The 21,070-nt window shown below is 45.0% G+C and overlaps 1 protein-coding gene across 8 annotated transcripts in view; it reads right to left on the minus strand.

Moving 5' to 3' along the window:
* Positions 1 to 7,177: 7,177 nt before the first annotated feature.
* psd3l (pleckstrin and Sec7 domain containing 3, like) overlaps positions 7,178 to 21,070 on the minus strand; it is a 343,652-nt gene continuing 329,759 nt past the window's right edge. For all 8 annotated transcript variants that reach the window (XM_078209687.1, XM_078209678.1, XM_078209697.1 and 5 more), the window contains one exon: positions 7,178 to 8,285. In XM_078209687.1, coding sequence (XP_078065813.1) covers positions 8,079 to 8,285 — 207 coding nt within the window. In that variant the 3' untranslated portion in view covers positions 7,178 to 8,078. The remainder of the gene's footprint in view (positions 8,286 to 21,070) is intronic.

Below are 21,070 nucleotides of genomic sequence, written 5' to 3' on the forward strand. Positions count from 1 at the left end.
TAATATCACGTGAGAGAGAAGCACTCTAAACCATAATAAACATTGTATGCTTATGGAACAAAGATCAGTTAAGGGGCAAATGAACCCATTGCTGGATGCCTTGGAGGATTGTGTGAGATGACAAAGGCACACAGAAGGATTGAACAGCTATACTGTACATCTTTTATTGTCAGAGGGTTTCATCTACCCTTTTGTAACAGATAAGCACAAAAAAACCCAAAAGTTTGTTTGCAGTTCTCAAGGGAAGTGGAGTTTGGTTAGTTAAAAGGGTACAAGGTGGTAAGAACATCAGAGTCTGATTTAACTTATCCCCGGGTAATGGAAAAAAATCAGTCGCGGTTGTGTGTGACACTCTGCTGAATACTTTCGATGGCTCCTTGATTAATTCCAGATGATGAGAGAAAAGGGCAATGTCGTGCTCTTGTTTAAAGAAAGGATTAAAGTCAAATCCGAGAAGCCATAGACCAGTGAGACTAAACTCTGTAGTGACAAAGTTAATACCAATGATCAGTAGCAATTGCAACACACGGTGTGTGATAGAGTGGCCTTGGAAAGGCTCCAGAGGAAAAAACTATGAGAATAATTTCTAGCTTAAAGAACCTTGGCTACTTAGGCTTAAGGACCTTGGCATCATTATTTTCGAGGCAATATGATAGGGGTTTTTAAAATAATTAAGGAGCTGGATTGCATCCCTAATGAGAGATTATTCCAGTTGAACAGAGTGATAATGAGCAAGGGACATAAACTATGCAAGAGTAGGAATAGACTGGATATCAGACAATTTATCTGTGTCCAGAGAGCAATGAACCTTGGGAGTGTTTTCCCAAAGCATTATGCAGATTGAAAACAATCTCATCTGGTTTACTGTCTCTACCAGTCCAATTCAGAATTTTATTGGCTATATTGTTTGTTGACCTCCATTGCTTGGATATATACAGTTTATTGAGTTTACAAAGATGCCAGGGTCTCTTTCAATTTCACCCATCACTATTTCAATGACATACATGAAATGTGCATTCCTACCAACATGCAATATTTTTACACATTTATTCATGGGATTTTAACCTTAAAGTTAATCCATAGAATCATAGAATCCATGCAGTGCAGAAGCAGGCCATTTGACCTGCCAAGACAGCATCAACTCTCTGACTGAGTGTCTTCCTTATGCACTCTCCCACCCTCATTTGCCATAAACCTGCATATTACCCATGGCTAATCCATCTAACCTCTACATCTATGGACACTAAGGGACAATTGAACCTGGCCAATCAACCTAACCTGCACATCTTTGGACAGTGGGAGGAAACCAGAGCACCCGGAGGAAACACGTACAGACATGGGCCGAATGTGCAAACTCCACACAGATAGTGACCCGAGGCCGGAATTAAACATGGATCCCTGGCGCTGAGAGGCAGCAGTGCTGACCACTGTGCCACCGTGCTGTTCGCCAGGATACCTATTACTGTATTACATTTTACTGTATGTTGGTATGGTACATGCCTTGCAGAGGGAGCTGGTTTCACGTTTGATTGTAGCAGAGATTGCATTATACAGAACTAAGGCATTCGAAATGACAGTTGCTTCATGTCTAGTCAGGATTTTGCATTACCCGTGTCCTGTGGGGCAGGTTTGATGGGCCAACTGTTTGTTATCAATCAACTTTATATGGAAAAGGGGCGGCACGGTGGCACAGTGGTTAGCACTTCTGCCTCACAGCGCCAGAGGCTCAGGTTCGATTCCAGCCTTGGGTCACCGTCTGTGTTAAGTTTGCACATTCTCCCCATGTCTGCGTGAGTTTCCTCCGGGTGCTCCGGTTTTCTCCCACAGTCCAAAGATGTGTAGGTTAGGTGGATTAGTCATGCTAAATTGCCCCTTAGTATCCCAAGATGTGTAGGTTAGGGGGATTAGTTATGCAATATAGAGAGAATTAGATAAATTCTTGGAGGAAAAACTCTTTGAAGGATAATAGAGAATGAGCATGTGGAGTGGGGTTAATTGGCTGGGTCAACCAAAGAGCTGACACAGGGCGCAATGGGCCAAATAGCCTCCTCTTTCACTTTATCTGTGATTCTGAAAGTTCAGAATCAGAAGGAATCCGGTTGCTTGGCTGAAGCTGAGCAGTTGCTAGGTTACAGGGGATATTTGATTTGGAAGCAATATAAAAAACTGTCTAGGATTCCACAGAAAACAACCGAGTGTGAATGACATTCTGGCCAAGAGCTAGCGCCTCAACAAATTACCTTTCCAGAATGTTTAGATTACAGAGGCAGTAAGCTAAGCGCTTGCAGTTAATTACTATTCATTATTAACACATAAAATAGGGTGCTTTTCACAGGAGATTCGGACAAGAGAATTTGACTTGTTTAAAAAAAAGATTATCCACTTAACTGATGTGCCCTGAGGTGATGTAGGCTGATAACATTCTCAATTGAAAGGCTCAAAATGCAGTGGTGGGATTTGAGTTCCCATTCCGTGTATCATCAGTCCCAACATTGTGCAGAGATACAATAAACGCACATTCCCGCGTTGGCTGCCTCGGTAATTGGAGAACAAAAAAGAACTTGTGGAAAAATATGATCAAAATGAAAGGCTACCCAACAGTAGGGCGTCACAACTTGTTGAGCCCAGCTGGGTTTTTTCATTCAGGCTAGAATGATTTAGGCAGAGGCCTAAACCATGAACCCTAACGTCACCGACACTTGGGAGGAACGATCCCATTCATAGAATCCCTACAGTGCAGAAGGAGACCCATCGAGTCTGCACTGACAACAATCCCACCCAAGCCCTATTCCCGTATCCCCACATATTTACCCTACTAATCCCCCTGACACTAAGGGGCAATTTAGCATGGTCAACCAATGTAACCCGCACATCTTTGGACTGTGGAAGGAAACCGGAGCACCCGGAGGAAACCCACACAGATACGGGGAGAACGTGCAAACTCCACACAGACAGTGACCCAAAGCCGGGATTGAACCCAGGTCCCTGGCACTATGAGGCAGCAGTGCTAACCAGTATACCACCATAAAGGTGCATATTTTTCTGCTGAGGTGTTGAAATAGACTCTTCTCACTTTTCACATCTGATGTCTACTAAGTGATGGGATTATCTGCCCCTGGTTTTCGGTGAGTGAGAATTGTGTTCAGGGAGAAGAATTGAGGGGGGAGTCCCAAAACAGCTTTTAAGCTAGCATGATTTCCCTGCTCGATTGTCCCGAACCCCCTTTGAATACATTTAAACACGGGAGGCGATGGCCTAGTGGTATTATTGGTCGACTATTAATCCAGAAACTCAGCTAATGCTCTGGTTCAAATCCCACCATGGCAGATGGTGGAATTTGAATTCAATAAAATATATCTGGAATTAAGAATCTACTAATGACCATGAAACCATTGTCAATTGTTGGAAAAACCCATCTGATTCCATTAGGGAAGGAAATCTGCCATCCTTACCCGTCTGGCCTATATATGACTCCAGAGCCACAGCAATGTGGTTGATTCTCAACTGCCCTCTGAAATGGCCTAACAAGCCACTCAGTTCAAGGGCAACTTGGGATGGGCAATAAGTGCCAGTCAGCCAGCGACGCCCATGTCCAACAAATGAATAAAAACTCACGGGCCTCCCAACCGTGACATCCTCTCACATAGGAAAGTCCCCCTTACCCCAGAGGTGTGACGTCACATCAACGGGTTGGCAATAGGTTTTTAAAAAGGGGATACTGGTGAACAGAAGGGGTGGGGAGGAGAAGGCTCAGGCAATACCTTCACAGTGCCTGAGGGCTGCCCGAGGGCAGCAGAGTGGTTAGCACTGCTGCCTCACAGTGCCAGGGACCCTAGTTCAATTCCCAACTTGGGTCACTGTCTGTGTGGAGCTTGCACGTTCTCACCGTGTCTGCGTGGGTTTCCTCCGGGTGCTCCGGTTTCCTCCCACATTCTGAAAGATGTACTGGTTAGGGTGCATTGACCCGAATAGGTGCCAGACTGTGGCGACTAGGGGAATTTCACAGTAACTTCATTGCAGTGTTAATGTAAGCCTTACTTGTGACTAATAAATAAACTTTACTTTAAAAAGTGATCTCTCTGGAGCCTAAGTTGCTGCCTTGGCAGTGTCATGTCATGGGACCTGACTCCTGGATTTATTTTCCCCCAGCGTGACCAGAAATTCGTCAGGAAAAGCCTGCGGTCTACACAATGCTTTTCTAGCCCAAGTTTACACTTTGGAAAAAAACGAGAAAATTCCACCCCAGGTTATACGTACTCAATCAAAACCAACTTCAGGATGGAATTTCCTCTACTCACCCCAACACGTGCCAACCATTAGATTAACAACGTACTGCAGCATCTTTGTGTTATGTGCACCAACCATCTGGGTGCCCTTTCTCAAAATAATTCTCTACTGAAGGCACGTTTTGTTCAATGCCTGAGTTGAGGTCATTTAAACTTAGTTTACCGTGTGTCTTGAAAGCAGGTAAAGAGGGGACACTTGCATCCCTTAGTTTTGGGATGGGTACATCTCTAGAAACTGGAGGAGAACTACATGTCTATTCATCTTGCGAGGACTAGAATACAAAAGCAGGGATGTACTGCTGAGGCTTTATAAGGCTCTAGTCAGACCACATTTGTAACTTTGGGCCCCATATCTAAGGAAGGATGTGCTGGCCTTGGAGAAGGTCTAGAGGAGGTTCACGAGAATGATCTTGGGAGTAAAAGGCTTGATGTATGAGGAGCGTCTGAGGTCTCTGGATCCAAGTCGATAGAGTTTAGAAGGATGAGGGTGCATTTCATTCAACCTTACAGAATACTGAAAGGCCTGGATAGAGTGAATGTGGAGAAGATTTTCCATTATATGAGAGACTAGGATCCGAGGGCACAGCCTCAGAGTAAAGGGACAAACAACTCTTCAGGACCGATGAGGAGGAATTTCTTCAGCTAGAGGGTGGCGCATTTGTGGAATTCATTGCCACAGAAGGCTGTAGAGGCCAGGTTATTGAGTTGATTTAAGGCAGAGATAGATAGGTTCTTGATTGGTAAGGGGACCAAAGGTTACAGGGAAAAGGCAGTAGAATGGGGTGGAGAAACATGATGTGGAGATGCCGGCGTTGGACTGGGGTAAACACAGTAAGAAGTCTAACAACACCAGGTTAAAGTCCAACAGGTTTATTTGGTAGCAAAAGCCACTAGCTTTCAGAACAGGCTGTCGGAAAGCCTGTTCCGAAAGCTAGTGGGCTTTTGCTACCAAATAAACCTGTTGGACTTTAACCTGGTGTTGTTAGACTTCTTACTGTGGAGAAACATATCAGCCATGATCGAATGGTGGAACAGTCTCGATGGGCTGAATGGCCTAATTCTGCTCCATTATCTTATTATGGCATTAGGTAGCACCTTTTCGAAGACCGCATGAGCATTGTGCTTACATCTCCTCCTCCACCAGTAGAATTTGCAAGAACCTTTGAATAGCGCACATGACAACATTGTGCCAAATGAGAGAATTAGACAAGACATTTTTTTAAAACAAAACTCAGGAATCGCTATAACATCCATTTGAATTTATTGATGTGAGCTCTTGTCTCTGTGAGAGGACAGCATGCAAAACAAGGGACGTGTGCAGCAGAAAGAAGGCTTTCTGCGCACTATTGTACAGTAAATCTATTATATACAGACAACAAAAATAGATCCACTGGGCTATAGAAGTGAGTGAAGATGCAACAAAGTCAATAAATATCATTATAGCACAGAGAAATACCAAGTGGCACTGAAAAGAGACACCTATTTGCACCTGAAAATACATTACTTAGCAGATACCACTTTTCACTATAAATTTTATTACAGCCTTTCATTATCTACAGATGCAGAAGGTATGACCGGCATTCTGCAGGGCAAGGGTGTTGTGATTCCTTTATAGAAAAGAGATGAGATTGTCACACTCGATGTAATAAACTGTGTCCACAATCAGGCACAAGTCTTGTGCTATTCCTTCGGGTCTAAGACCCCTACTTGACTGGTATGGCGGGAGTTAAACTATAGCCTCATTGCGAGGGAAACTCAATAACAGCAGTGCCTCTGGACGCAATTTTCTACTTCAAACAAAATTTCCATCAGATCAATTGCAATTCTGCTGCAATACTGTCTCTTTAACCTGTCTTACAGACGACAGAACTTGCCCAAGCGTAAGTGCCTGGAATTATACAAAAAAAATGGAAGACAAACACATATTCTTAAAAAAAAAATAAAAACAGGTGGTCAAGCTTTACGTATTCTGTTTAAAGTGCACTATAATACTAATCTTTAAAGATACAATCAAGGAATTCAGATGGTACCTTCTATATATCTGTTATATTCTTGTCAAGGACACATCATATACAGGTAACACGGTTGTATGGCATTTATAGTGAGCTTAAAATGAGCCACATGATCATTTAAAAACAAAAGCATTTAAAAATATTTTCCTTCCAACACTGTACAGAATACAGCCTTCTGGCTCAGTAGCAGCTATGGGCTTGGGGGTGGGCTGGGGTGTGCGAGGAGATTGGGTGACTGGCACATGGTGTCTGAAATGTTGAAGTATCACTACTGTTAAAGTCATTGTCATGCAGGAGAGGGAGGGAGAGGGAGAGGGAGAGGGAGAGAGGGAGGAAGGGGGAAGGGGAGGAAGGGGGAGAGGGGGGGGAGGAGAAAGGGGGAGGAGAAAGGGGGAGGAGAAAGGGGGAGGAGAAAGGGGGAGGAGAAAGGGGGAGGAGAAAGGGGGAGGAGAAAGGGGGAGGAGAAAGGGGGAGGAGAAAGGGGGAGGAGAAAGGGGGAGGAGAAAGGGGGAGGAGAAAGGGGGAGGAGAAAGGGGGAGGAGAAAGGGGGAGGAGAAAGGGGGAGGAGAAAGGGGGAGGAGAAAGGGGGAGGAGAAAGGGGGAGGAGAAAGGGGGAGGAGAAAGGGGGAGGAGAAAGGGGGAGGAGAAAGGGGGAGGAGAAAGGGGGAGGAGAAAGGGGGAGGAGAAAGGGGGAGGAGAAAGGGGGAGGAGAAAGGGGGAGGAGAAAGGGGGAGGAGAAAGGGGGAGGAGAAAGGGGGAGGAGAAAGGGGGAGGAGAAAGGGGGAGGAGAAAGGGGGAGGAGAAAGGGGGAGGAGAAAGGGGGAGGAGAAAGGGGGAGGAGAAAGGGGGAGGAGAAAGGGGGAGGGGGAGGGGGAGGGGGAGGGGGAGGGGGAGGGAAAAGAGGGAGGGGGAGAGGGAGGGGGAAAAAAGAGGGAGAGAGAGGGAGGGAGAAAAAGAGAGAGCGGGAGGTCACAACAGAGTCACCTTAGAGTGGAGGTCACTCACAAGTGTATCTGCTGGAAGGAAAGGCTGAAACGCACTGCATAAAATAATCTAATGGGCAGGATGGTTATGGGAGGGGAGGAGGGGGATAAGGAAATGACCAAGTTAAAATAACTATTTGCCAATTAGCAATGAACGAAACTCAACCAGGCATTCAGCCCAATAGCTCTTAAAAGGAAGAACATTCATTTCACCAATCTCCAGTAAGCTGCACTGTACAATGCATTGTTTCTTTAAGAAAAAAACATATCCACAGAAACATTCATTTCACTAGGCTTCAACTTCCCTTGAGAGTGTTTGGTTTTTAAATAATTTAAAAGAATTAAAAATGAAGGAGGAAAGAAAGGGACTGCAAGGTCAGCAGCCATCTTACTCCCTGTTTCGTACACAGAAATTCAGCCAATGACAATTCTCAGTTTGTGAAATGACATGTATCCATTTGGCACTCATTGATAGGACCTCTTGTGTAAACCTTCGACTTGAGTGACCTTCGATGGCTTTCAAAATAGCTGGCCAACAAATAGGAGTCTGTCTCTTTAAGGCAATATAAAAAACAAAAGTCAACCTACAAACAGTTGAGTCAACAACCAAAAAATATATAAAAGCTACAGGAGTGTCTGCAAATGAAGGATTACCATATCAGTCATGTTCTCACAATTTCTGTTACCAAAGTTGACATCTAAATAATATTTTACACAAAAATATACAAGTCACAGATTGCGTCACTTGATTATGTTTTGGTGGCCGGGGGGCTGGAAGATGATTTCCTGCTGCGGGATTAAGTCTTCTGCTTGTTGTTGGCTGTGTCAGGCCTGTAGTCCTTTCTTTCAGAGACATTGCGTTTGACTTTCGCATTTACAGGATACACCTCTTGGTTCAGCGATGGGCTGGAGTGCGACTTTTTCATCCCATTGCCATCGGTCTCCAGCAGCATATCTGGCCCTCCTTCCTTCAGGAGTTTAACATAGGTCTCGTATCGGTTTTTCTGCAACAGAAGTCAGCATTGGAACAATTCAGGGCAAGAACACAACACTGCACTTTCACCAGAGAAGGGTGCATTAGACCCGAGGCCAAAATCAAATGTAAACACAGATTCAAGCTTCCACAAGTTAGAGTACACAGATGCTTTAAGCCCCCATTTCAGATATTAGATATAAACCAACCACCATTCTTTTTCCCTTAATAAAAGCAAATTATTGCGGATGCTGGAATCTGAAACCTAAAAAGAAAATGCTGGAAAATCTCAGCAGGTCTGGCAGCATCTGTAAAGGAGAGAAAAGGGCTGACGTTTCGAGTCCAGATGACCCTCTGTTAAAATCGAAACGTCAGCTCTTTTCTCTCCTTACAGATGCTGCCAGACATGCTGAGATTTTCCAGCATATTTTTTTTCCCTTCCCCTCTTATCTGTCTGCACAGTAAGAAGTCTCACAACGCCAGGTTAAAGTCCAACAGGTTTATTTGGTAGCACGAGCTTTCGGAGCGCTGCCCCTTCATCAGGTGAGTCACCTGATGAAAGGGCAGCGCTCTGAAAGCTCGTGCTACCAAATAAACCTGTTGGACTTTAACCTGGTGTTGTGAGACTTCTTACTGTGCCTATCCCAATCCAACGCCGACATCTCCACATCATATCTGTCTGCACCAGACCATCAGAGTGTGAACACACGCCCAGTAAATAGATCTCACCAACATGTTTTGACTCACCACTGAAGACATGTTCAGTTATAAGAATTATTAGAAGTTTATACCCATTGTTACTCTGGATATACCAACTGCTAATTTTCATTGTGACATAGAAAACGGGCACTTGATCTCCTCGAGTGCAGTTTAAATTTAATCTTTGTCAGGCCAGATTCAGTTTAGATGCCAAAAGGTGGTTCTTTCCCAAAGAATGGTGAACTTCTGAAAAGTTGGCAGCTCATTTTGGGATCTGCCGGGGCACTGAGCTCCTGACCTGACCTTGGTTCAAATATGGACAAAAGAGCTGAATTCCAGAGGCGAGGTGAGAGTGACAACCCTTGACATTAAGGCAGCATTTGACCGAGTGTAGCATCAAGAAGCCCTAGCAAAACTGAATGAGTGTTCACTCAATTCCTTCAAAATCTGAGAGATGAACCTGTTTCCGGCTGTGCCAGATATCATCCCGTACAAAAGAATTATTGGGTCCAGCATGATCTCCTGGACTAGTTTTGATTGCCTGAACTGGTCTAGCCACATAAACACAGTGGCTACAAGAGCAGGTCAGAGGCTAGGAATACTGCAGCGAGTAACTCACCTCCTGACATCTCAAAGTGTGTCTACCATCTATGAGACATGTCAGGAGTGTAATGGAATATTCTCCACTTGCCTGGATGGGTGCAGCTCCAACAACACTCAAGAAGCTTAGCATCATCCAGGACAAAGTAGTCCACTTGATTGACATGCTATTCACAAATATTCAATCCCTCCACCACTGAAACACAATGACAGCAGTGCGTACCATCTACAAGATACACTGCAATAACTCACCAAGGCTTCTTAGGCAGCACCTTCCAAACCCACGACCACTATCATCTAGAATAACAAAGGCAGCAGATACATGGGAACCTCCACCACCTGCAAGTTTCCCTCCAAATCACTCACCATCCTGACTTGGAAACATATAGTCGTTCCTTCACTGTTACTGGGTCAAAATCTAGGAACTCCCTCCCTAACAGCACTCTGGGTGTACCTACATCACGTGGACTGCAGCAATTCAGGAAGGCAGCTCACCATCAGCTTCTTAAGGGCACTTAGGAATGGCAATAAATGCTGGTGTAGCCAGCGACATCCATAAATGAACTTCAAAAAGCACAGCGAGCAATGATCTGATCAAGATATCCTGCAGGATAGCTTAAAGTTCCTAAAACACAACTTCTGAACTATCAAACAACTACCTCATCAGTTTGCTTAAAGATGTATAAAGGAGGACTTGTGGGGCACTGGGTGTTGTTTAGAGAGGTAGTTAATATATGTAATGTTACATTCTGTAAATAAACCTAGTACTGAAAAAAAAGATCCATTCACCATCTGGCTTCGGAATGAGTTAACAGGCTTGGTCAATGCTGTGTTGGATAAGGAACAGTCAGTGGGGAGGCGATGGCCTGGTGATATTATCGCCAGACTATTAATCCAGAAACTCAGCTAATGTTCTGGTTTGAATCCCGCCACGGCAGATGGTGGAATTTGAATTTAATAAACACAAATCCGGAATTAAGAATCTACTGATGACCATGAAACCATTATTGGAAAAACCCATCTGGTTCACTGATGTCCTTTAGGGAAGGAAATCTGCTGCCCTTACCTGGTGTGGCCTACATGGGACTCCAGAGCCACAGCAATGTGGTTGACTCTCAACTGCCCTCAGGCAACTAGGGATGGGCAATAAATGCTGGCCAGCCAGCGACACCCATGTCCCATGAATGAATAAAAAGTCAGGGGTTCCATACACATGGAAAAAGTATGTGTGAGGACACGAGGTAAGGATACAATCAGGCTCAGTTGCCATACATGCCATGGGTCAATGAGTTACCCTCAAGGCTCATGTTTGAGGGATGCCTTTCTGGCCTTGACAACAGGGCAGGTGAAGAGATGGGACTTGTGTCACGACAGCCTAGCAAACTAAGTGGTGTTGAAAGAGCAGGGCAGAGAAGTGACTCTCACAATATTGAGATAATGATAGGAGTCATGATCCTAGCTTCTTCACTAAAACATTCTTCCATTTGATACAATATCAGTGATGGGATAGATCAAGAGATTAAAACACAATGGAACAGTGCCAACAATGGAATTGGCACAGATCAGATCAGGAAGTCAGTGTAACTGTACATTAGGAACTGCAGAATCTGCTTGGATGGCATACATCTATAAATGTCATTTACAAACACTCTTAGAAAAGGGGCTATCAATAAAAAAATAAGATGGCTTAACTGCTATATGAATAAAGTAGAGTCACATAGGCAAAGGAGTTCAAATTTTCAAACCGGGTTTCCCCGCTGGTTTTTTATTCTTTCGTGGGACATGGGCATCGCTGGCTGGCCAGCATTTATTGCCCATCCCTCGTTGCCCTTGGAGGGCAGTTGAGAGTCAACCACATTGCTGTGGCTCTGGAGTCACATGTAGGCCAGACCAGGTAAGGGCGACAGATTTCCTTCCCTAAAGGACATTAGTGAACCAGATGGGGTTTTTCCAACAATCAATAATGGTTTCATGTTCATCAGTAGATTCTTAATTCCAGATATTTTTATTGAATTCAAATTCCACCAACTGCCGCGGCAGGATTCGAAACACAGGTGCCCAGAACTTTAGCTGAGTTTCTGGATTAAGAGTCCAGCGATAATACCGCTGGACCATCACCTCCCCGAAATTGCCATTATATTTCGCCTTTCTCAGCAGCGAGGCTCAATGTGAGGGACTACGGCTGGAATTAACAGATGTTGGAAGTAAGTGCTTTAATGCGGCCATCGTCCTCCCCCTTAAACCCACAAACATTGTATACATTGCAGCGTGCCCTCGACTGCACTGATTACAAATGCTGTCAGTACGTATAATGTTACCAAAGGGCCTCGTGCATCAATTCCTTTATCAAACTCATCAGTCAATAATTTAATTACTGTTACACTGAATTAAAGAGCTGCTAAATGAATGCTGAATAATTACTAATGCCGCTGTTTGTACTTTAGGCTCTGATTAAATGGTGGAGTAAACCCTGTGGGAGTTCCGACAGGACAGTCATTAGGTTTTGATGCCAACAAATGCACTGCAATACAGTTTGTTCCCTGGAGAGCACATCTGGTTTCTGGTCGATGAGGTGCATGGAAGTGCCCTGAGTTGCAAAGAAGTCCACACCCTTGTGCATAAATGCTCCATCACGGTGAAAGCCAGAGAGTGAGAGGAAATAAATCAAATGTTTCCTTTCTAATAGGGTGAGAAAAATTGAAAAGATTCTATTGCTTCAACCCGAGATGAAGGTGGATGGAAACTCAAACTTCAATAATCTATTTTACAAATAACACTTGGCGCTGTGAGAATAACAAATACGTTGTGGCATTATATTTCGCTGTTTAAGACAGTCCAAGCTGCAATACTTAGTGCGTCTCGAATAGCCTGAGCCATTCATTTATTTAAAGGAAGGGACTTGTATTTATATAGTGCCGTATAGTCCTGCCCTTCTCATTCTTCAACTATGCAGGAAAATGGTAAATGGTATTGCACTTCTCACTGCATTAATTTGAAGTAAGAGATCTTAGAGTTAGAGAGTCATAGAGCAATACAGCACGGAAACAGGCCATTCGACCCAACCAGTCCACGCCGACCATGGTGTCCTCCCAGCTAGTCCCAACTGCCTGCGTTTGGCCCATATCCCTCTAATCCTTTCCCATCCATGTACTTAACCAAATGCTGTTTTAAATGTTAAAAGACTCACCTAATGAAGGAGTAGTGCTCCGAAAGCTCGTGATCCCAAATAAACCTGCTGGGACTTTAACCTGGCGTTGTGAGACTTCTTACTGTGCCACCCCAGTCCGACGCCGGCATCTCCACATCACTTTTAAATGCTGCTATTGTACCTGCATCAACCATTTTCTCTGGCAGCTCATTCCATATACGCACCACCCTCTGCGTGAAGAAGTTGCCCCTCGGGTCCCTTTTACATCTTTCCCCTCTCACCTTAAACCTATGCCCTCTAGTTTTCAATTCCCCTTCCCTGGGAAAAAGACTATGTGCGTTCATCCTATCAATGCCCCTCATGATTTTATACACCTGAATAGGATCATCCCTCATTCTCTTATGTTCCAAGGAATAAAGTCCGAGCCTGGCCAACTCTCCCTAGTCCTGGTAACATCTTCGCAAATCTTCTTTGCACTCTTTCCAGTTTAGCAATGTCTTTCCTATAACAGGGTGACCAAAACTGTCGACAAAGATCTTTTAGAATGCTGAGTTAGTCCAAAATGATATCAAAGTCCTGTGTAGTCTGTGAGAGCCGCAGGTAGTCTTTGATAGTTTGGTTGACTATCCCATAGGAAATCAGCTCAATCTCCTCATGTCCACTGAAATTTCAGTAAAAATACACTCAACAGCAACAACCTATATTTATATAGCACCTTTCACGTAATATAATTCTCAAGGTATTTCATTGGGGACATTATAAAACAAAACATAACACCAATCACATAAGGAGCCAAGCGGGCACTTGACTAGAAGCTTTAGGGAGTGTCTCAGAAGCTTGAGGGGCAGAGTGGATTAGGGAGGAAATTCCAGAGCTTGTGGCCGAGGTAGTTGAAGTCATTGTGCAGCGATTAAAATTGGGGATGCTCAAGAAGTCATAATTAGAGATTATCTCAAGAGGGTTGTGGCATCAGAGGAGACTACAGAGATAGGGAGAGAGGAAGGCCATGGAAGGAAGAAGCTGCTTAACCACAAGTCAGTGTATTGAAGCCAGCACAGGCAGTGATGGGTGAAAGGTGAGTTAGGGCATGGGCAGCAGAGTTTTTGATGAGCTCAGGTTTATGATTTAACCAAGTTATTCCAAAACAATCAGCTCCTTTCAGTGTTGCCTCAGTACCACTGGAACATAGGGTATATAAACCATGGCAATTTTGGAGTTTGAAACATGATTGATGAACATGGTATGGTTTTTTTATTATATGGAAAGCTTACCTTAAGCACACCAACAGGCCATTTAATTCAATTCATCTATGCCAGCATTTTTGCTCTACATGGGCCTCCTCCTATCCTTCCTCAGCTAATTCTGCCAAGCATAACTTTCGATTCCCTTTTCCCTCATGTCTATCTTGTGTTAAATAGAATGATAGAGCAACACAGCACAGAAACAGACCCTTCGGCCCAATCTTGCTAACCATGGTGTCCTCCCAGCTAGTCCCAATTGCCCACATTTGGTCCATATCCCTCTAAAGCCTTTCCCATCCATGTACTTATCCAAATGCTTTTTAAATGCTGCTATTGTACCCGCCTCATCCACTTTCTCTGGCAGCTCATTCCATACGCGCACCACCCTCTGTGTGAAGTAGTTGCCCTTCATGTCCCTTTTAAATCTTTCCCCTCTTATCTTAAACCTATGGTTCTAGTTCTCTCTTTGGGTTTCTCCATTGCCAAGTCCTCCACAGCACCTGACAGTTCCTGCCTCTCTGCAGAGTGCCAATCTCTCCTGCTCATTCCTGTGTACCAATGGTAGTTTGACCATTCAATTGGATCTCTAAAGGATTCCCAACATGGCTCTGTTGAATGATAGCTCTGCTTCAATTCCTGCGTCAGCAGTGCGGTGACTCTTGCAGTAGATGATACAGGATCTCGTACATGAGGTGCTTCACTCTGAGGCAAGCAGTTTTCTCTAGCCGATCACAAAACTGATCACATCCATTGCATGGGATTTCCTTTGATGCTGCACAGGAGCAGCTGCCTCTCAGGTAAGGCATACGTTGTTTCAACTGGTTTACCTGAAATCCCCTATGGGCAGCATGCACCGAACCAGCATGCCTTCAGACTGTGGGAGGAAACCGGAGCACCCGGAGGAAACCCACGCAGCCTTGGGGAGAACATGTGGACTCCGAACAGACAATGACCCAAGCCGGGAATTGAACTTGGGTCCCTGGTGCTGTGAGGCAGCAGTGCTAACCACTGTGCCATTGGGAAGTACACTTAGAGTGATCCGATACTCTCAGAAGTGATGGACATGTTATTACCAGGGAAGACCTCAAAACTAACATCTGATTAACTGAGACACTGAGGGGGTGAGGGTGGCTGAAAGAACATTGCCCACAACACAGTGGCGAACAATAATTTGGCCACAGGGGTTTGCCCACAAAAAAACTCCAAGGATAAACTGAACCTTAACCGTCACACACAGTCTGTAACTAGGTGGCAAGGCTATGAGTTAAGGAGGAGGATGAGCAGACAGTTTCGACGGAACAATTTCATGCAGAGTTTGGGACAGCATGGAGGAGATAACTGAAGTGAGGGGATGGACAGGTGTTTTGGATGCAATGTAGAAGAGGAAGAATGTGGCGCTTCTTCGAACTTCCAGATCTGTCATGTTGACAGCAGCGTCTTTCCCGTTCCTACATAGCCCAATGGCTATGGGTAAAGAGCGCCTCTGAATGAACTGGAACAGTTACTTTCTATCGCCTGTTACCAACTTTGAATTTAGTCTGCTGAACAAACATAGAAACATTGAAGATAGGAGCAGGAGGAGGTCATTTGGGCCTTCGAGCCTGCTCCGCCATTCATCACGATCATGGCTGATCATCCAACTCAGTAACCTAATCCTGCTTTCTCCCCATAACCTTTGATCCCATTCGCCCCAAGTGCTATATCCAGCCGCCTCTTGAATACATTCAATGGCATCAGTTACTTCCTGTGGTAATGAATACCACAGGCTCACCACCCTTTGTGGTGAGCCTTTTGACAGTCGTGTAGAGTGGCGATGTGACAAAATGTAACATCGTGACAGAGAGCAAAAGGCTAACCCTGTGTCCCTTTTAATGTCTGGGCCTCGTGTCTGATTTGAATGGACAATTGCCAGAGTTGGGAGTCAGTGGGTGTCCTTTCGCAGACACTGTTCCCTGGAAAGAAGCATCAGATTTGGAGCAAATGGATGAAACTACAAATAGAATCCCGAAATGAATTTCTCATTATCTAAACGCAAAGCGACATAGTTTGTGTTTGGATTGTAAAGGTGTTAAAAGCATCACTCACATTGCCTGAAAGCCTGAACCAAAAGGCACGGGAAAAGCAGCACTCTCGCTAAACTCAACATCTCACTTTGAAGCTAATTTCCAATTAGAAGAGCAGAATGAAGCACAGTTTCTATTTCAATTTCTGCTGAGGGGCCTCTGATATCTGAGGAGAGAGTGTGTAAAATCACCAAGCTAAAAAAGGGAGCAGACTGCAGCTTCCGATGAATCTTTCGTCAATTTGTTTGCTCCAAGCATCTTGCAGTGCAGCATCAAGAACTCGGAGAGTGTGGTGAACCATCGTTGGTTCCCACTAGATAGTACTGAGCCAGGGCCTGGCCAGTACTACAAGTATGTATATATGTTGCTGTTGGGGTTAGGGTTGGGTTGTTACACCTTGTATTATAGTTATTGTGGTACATCCCAGTCGGGCTCCGCCTCCTGGGAGAGGTATAAAGGTTTCTGCTCTGTCTGGGACCCCTCAGTCTGGGATCGTGTATATAATTAGTAGCTGCCTTGTTACAGCAAATAAAAGCCTTTATTCCCTGAGCATCAAGCCTCGTGTGTGATAACGCGCATCAATTTTATTTGCTGTAACAAGGCAGCTACTAATTATATACACGATCCCAGACTGAGGGGTCCCAGACAGAGCAGAGACCTTTATACCTCTCCCAGGAGGCGGAGCCCGACTGGGATGTACCACAATAACTATAATACAAGGTGTAACAACCCAACCCTAACCCCAACAGCAACATATATACATACTTGTAGTACTGGCCAGACCCTGGCTCAGTACTATCTAGTGGGAACCAACGATGGTTCACCACAGAGAGGCTTACATAGAACATAGAACATAGAACAGTACAGCACAGAACAGGCCCTTCGGCCCACGATGTTGTGCCAAGCTTTATCTGAAACCAAGATCAAGCTATCCCACTCCCTATCATCCTGGTGTGCTCCATGTGCCTATCCAATAACCGCTTAAATGTTCCTAAAGTGTCTGACTCCACTATCACTGCAGGCAGTCCATTCCACACCCCAACCACTCTCTGCGTAAAGAACCTACCTCTGATATCCGTCCTGTATCTCCCACCACGAACCCTATAGTTATGCCCCCTTGTAATAGCTCCATCCACCCGAGGAAATAGTCTTTGAACGTTCACTCTATCTATCCCCTTCATCATTTTATACACCTCTATTAAGTCTCCCCTCAGCCTCCTCCGCTCCAGAGAGAATAGCCCTAGCTCCCTCAACCTTTCCTCATATGACCTACCCTCCAAACCAGGCAGCATCCTGGTAAATCTCCTCTGCACTCCTTCCAGCGCTTCCACATCCTTCCTATAGTGAGGTGACCAGAACTGCACACAATATTCCAAATGTGGTCTCACCAAGGTCCTGTACAGTTGCAGCATAACCCCACGGCTCTTAAACTCCAACCCCCTGTTAATAAAAGCTAACACACTACAGGCCTTCTTCACAGCTCTATCCACTTGAGTGGCAACCTTTAGAGATCTGTGGATATGGACCCCAAGATCTCTCTGTTCCTCCACAGTCTTCAGAACCCTACCTTTGACCCTGTAATCCACATTTAAATTTGTCCTACCAAAATGAATCACCTCACATTTATCAGGGTTAAACTCCATTTGCCATTTTTCAGCCCAGCTTTGCATCCTATCTATGTCTCTTTGCAGCCTACAACAGCCCTCCACCTCATCCACTACTCCACCAATCTTGGTGTCATCAGCAAATTTACTGATCCACCCTTCAGCCCCCTCCTCTAAGTCATTAATAAAAATCACAAAGAGCAGAGGACCAAGCACTGATCCCTGCGGCACACCGCTAGCAACCTGCCTCCAATCCGAAAATTTTCCATCGACCACCACCCTCTGTCTTCGGTCAGACAGCCAGTTGCCTATCCAATCGGCCAACTTTCCCTCTATCCCACACCTCCTCACTTTCATCATAAGCCGACCATGGGGGACCTTATCAAACGCCTTACTAAAATCCATGTATATGACATCAACTGCCCTACCTTCATCAACACACTTAGTTACCTCCTCAAAAAATTCTATCAAATTTGTGAGGCACGACTTGCCCTTCACGAATCCGTGCTGACTATCTCGGATTAATCCGCATCTTTCTAAATGGTCGTAAATCCCATCCCTAAGGACCCTTTCCATCAATTTACCAACCACCGAAGTAAGACTAACCGGTCTATAATTACCAGGGTCATTTCTATTTCCTTTCTTAAACAGAGGAACAACATTCGCCATTCTCCAGTCCTCTGGCACCATCCCCGTGGACAGCGAGGACCCAAAGATCAACGCCAAAGGCTCTGCAATCTCATCCCTTGCCTCCCAAAGAATCCTAGGATACATTTCATCAGGCCCAGGGGACTTATCGACCTTCAGTTTATTCAAAACTGCCAGGACATCCTCCCTCCGAACATCTATTTCCTCCAGCCTATTAGCCTGTAACACCTTCTCTTCCTCAAAAACATGGCCCCTCTCCTTGGTGAACACTGAAGAAAAGTATTCATTCATCACCTCGCCTATCTCTACTGACTCCATACACAAGTTCCCACTACTGTCCTTGACCGGCCCTAACCTCACCCTGGTCATTCTTTTATTCCTCACATAAGAGTAACACAGAACATAAACACTGCGCTTGTGTTTACTGCCTCGCTCAGTCATGAATAAATTGCCTGCTTCATAGGTAATTTTTGGTAGTTAATTCCTCATCAAACTCCAGCCTTCCAACAGCTCGATGTTTCTGCTCTTTCACTTTGTCGGCCTGCTTTCTCTGTGCTGAAATGCCTTGTTACTGCATTCGGCTCCCCCGGAATCTCTCTGTCTTTCCTCTCCACTCATGGCCATTTGTTCCCCACCCCGTGCAGCCTGCTTCCCCTACGGAAAGATAACCCCCGTTCTCAAGTAGCAGGAATGTTTACGTCTGGACACGTGGGGATTGTTATACCAATATCTGCAGGCACACAGGATTTTCCCAATGTGGACAGGCATCCAACTGACATCGAGGAAGCTGACCAGAAGCAGACATCTGCTTTAAAGCAAGAACAACTTTTAGATCTGTCACGTTGACAGTAGCATCTTTCCCATTCCCACATAGCCCCATGGTTATGGGTAAAGGGTGCCTCAGAATGAACCGGAACAGTTATTCTCCATTACCTCAGTTACCTTTTTCCAACTTTGCATTTGATGCACTGAAAAAAATGAGGCTTTTGACATTCATGTGAGGCAAAGCAACTTCATGACGGAGAGCCTTTAACGTCATAATACATCCGGTAGAGCGATAGCAAATAAAATCTAAGAGCAAGCTGCCTTTGGAACTATTAGGCCAAGTTGCAGAGAGGCTTTAGGAAGGAGAGTGTCTAAAGGAGGAGACATAGAGAGGCAGTAAGGTTTAGGGACGGAATTCCAGAGCTACACCTACACACACCCCCACCCCCCCCAACACACCCACTCCACACACCCGCACACACCACCCGCCCCCCCACACGCACAAAAATACAAATTGTATACATTTTTTGAGGTTACTCTCTCCTCTGATATTTCCAATTGTCTTAAAGAATATGGGCTCGCTAGATGGTGAGAATGCATTTTGTTTGGCTCCCCCAGAACTATTCATAAAGAAAACATCCACTGGCCATAGATTCAAGCAAGCTTCTGTCAATTCAATCTGATCATGTGTGATTGCAGAAGCAAACCTGCGATGATAATTTACACAGAGTGTACTTGTGAACATCTGCTCAAGAAACTAGGACAAAACCTAGTCAAGGTTCAGGCAGAGCTGAAACATCTGCCTCTCAGGGTAATTTTTCATTCTTTCATGGGATGTGGGCCCCGCGAGCAAAGCCAGCATTTGTTGCCCATCCCTAGTTGCCCATGAACTGAGTGGCTTGCTCGGCCATTTCAGGGTGGGTCTGGAGTCACAGGTAGGCCAGACCAGGTAAGGACAGCAGATTTCCTTCCCTAAAGGACATTAGTGAACCAGATGGGTTTCTGCAGCAATGTTTCATGGTCACCATTACGGAGACTGGCTTTGTGTTTCAGATTTAGTCATTGAATTTAAATTCCACCAGTTGTCATGGTAGGATTCGAACCCATGCCCCCAGAGCATTAGCCTGGGCCTTTGGATTATCAGTCCAGTGACTTACCACTCCACCATTGCCTCTCCCTAAAACGGTGGGCAAATAAAAGGCCTCGTCTAAGAGTCTTGAATTTGTTATCTTCTGTTCATTTCTTGGCAACTCTGCCTTTAAAATGCAATCCTACGTGTTGCTTATTGGGACGCAACCCTATATCACACCATCACCAACATTGCTGGATTCTTCTGTTATTTATCAGTGCTGCTTATAGTGTCAGAGGTTCAGGGCATCAGGAAAGGTGTTCAGTCATTCTTCTGAAAGAGTAACGTACTTTCACACTGGAACGGGATCTCTAGCTAAACAGAAAGGCTGCTGCATTACTTAAAATGCAGAGTAAATGGTGGCTGGGGGGTATGTTAGTGATCCCTGCCTCCCATTCAATGACAGAACAATGAGGCAAGAGTACCATGCTGTCACATGAGGCACTAATTCCTGATGCACGCGGGCGTTGCCCACCCTGCAGTACCTTGCCCAAGTGGCCATTCATGTACTAGTGTGGACACTTCGATTGTGGAGGGAATCTAATGCAAAGCATGTGTGTACACACACGCCCACACCAGCAGTACGCACTAGGCAGTGATAAGGAACGCACAGTAAACCTCCCACCTTGGAGCCCTGAAGTTAATATTACAGTGCAGCAAAGCAGAAACTTCTGCTGGATATGGTTTGATATTAGCCTGAGCAATATCTTTAACCACTTAACCAGTGAAGAACTCTAGCTCAGGGTTTTACTCAGGGAGCTTTTCCTGGTCCTCTGCCGTAACTTTGCTGGAAGTGTGATAGATGCTTCCAGGTGAGAGGTCAAGCTGACGGCCCCTCACCACAGTCTGTGTAATGACTTCAATCAGGCCATTGAGGTTGGCCTATTGGAGTATGAACTCCTTGATTAAGGATCCAATT

Source organism: Mustelus asterias, chromosome 1, assembly GCF_964213995.1.
Source record: "Mustelus asterias chromosome 1, sMusAst1.hap1.1, whole genome shotgun sequence".
Classification (NCBI taxonomy): Eukaryota; Metazoa; Chordata; class Chondrichthyes; order Carcharhiniformes; family Triakidae; genus Mustelus; species Mustelus asterias.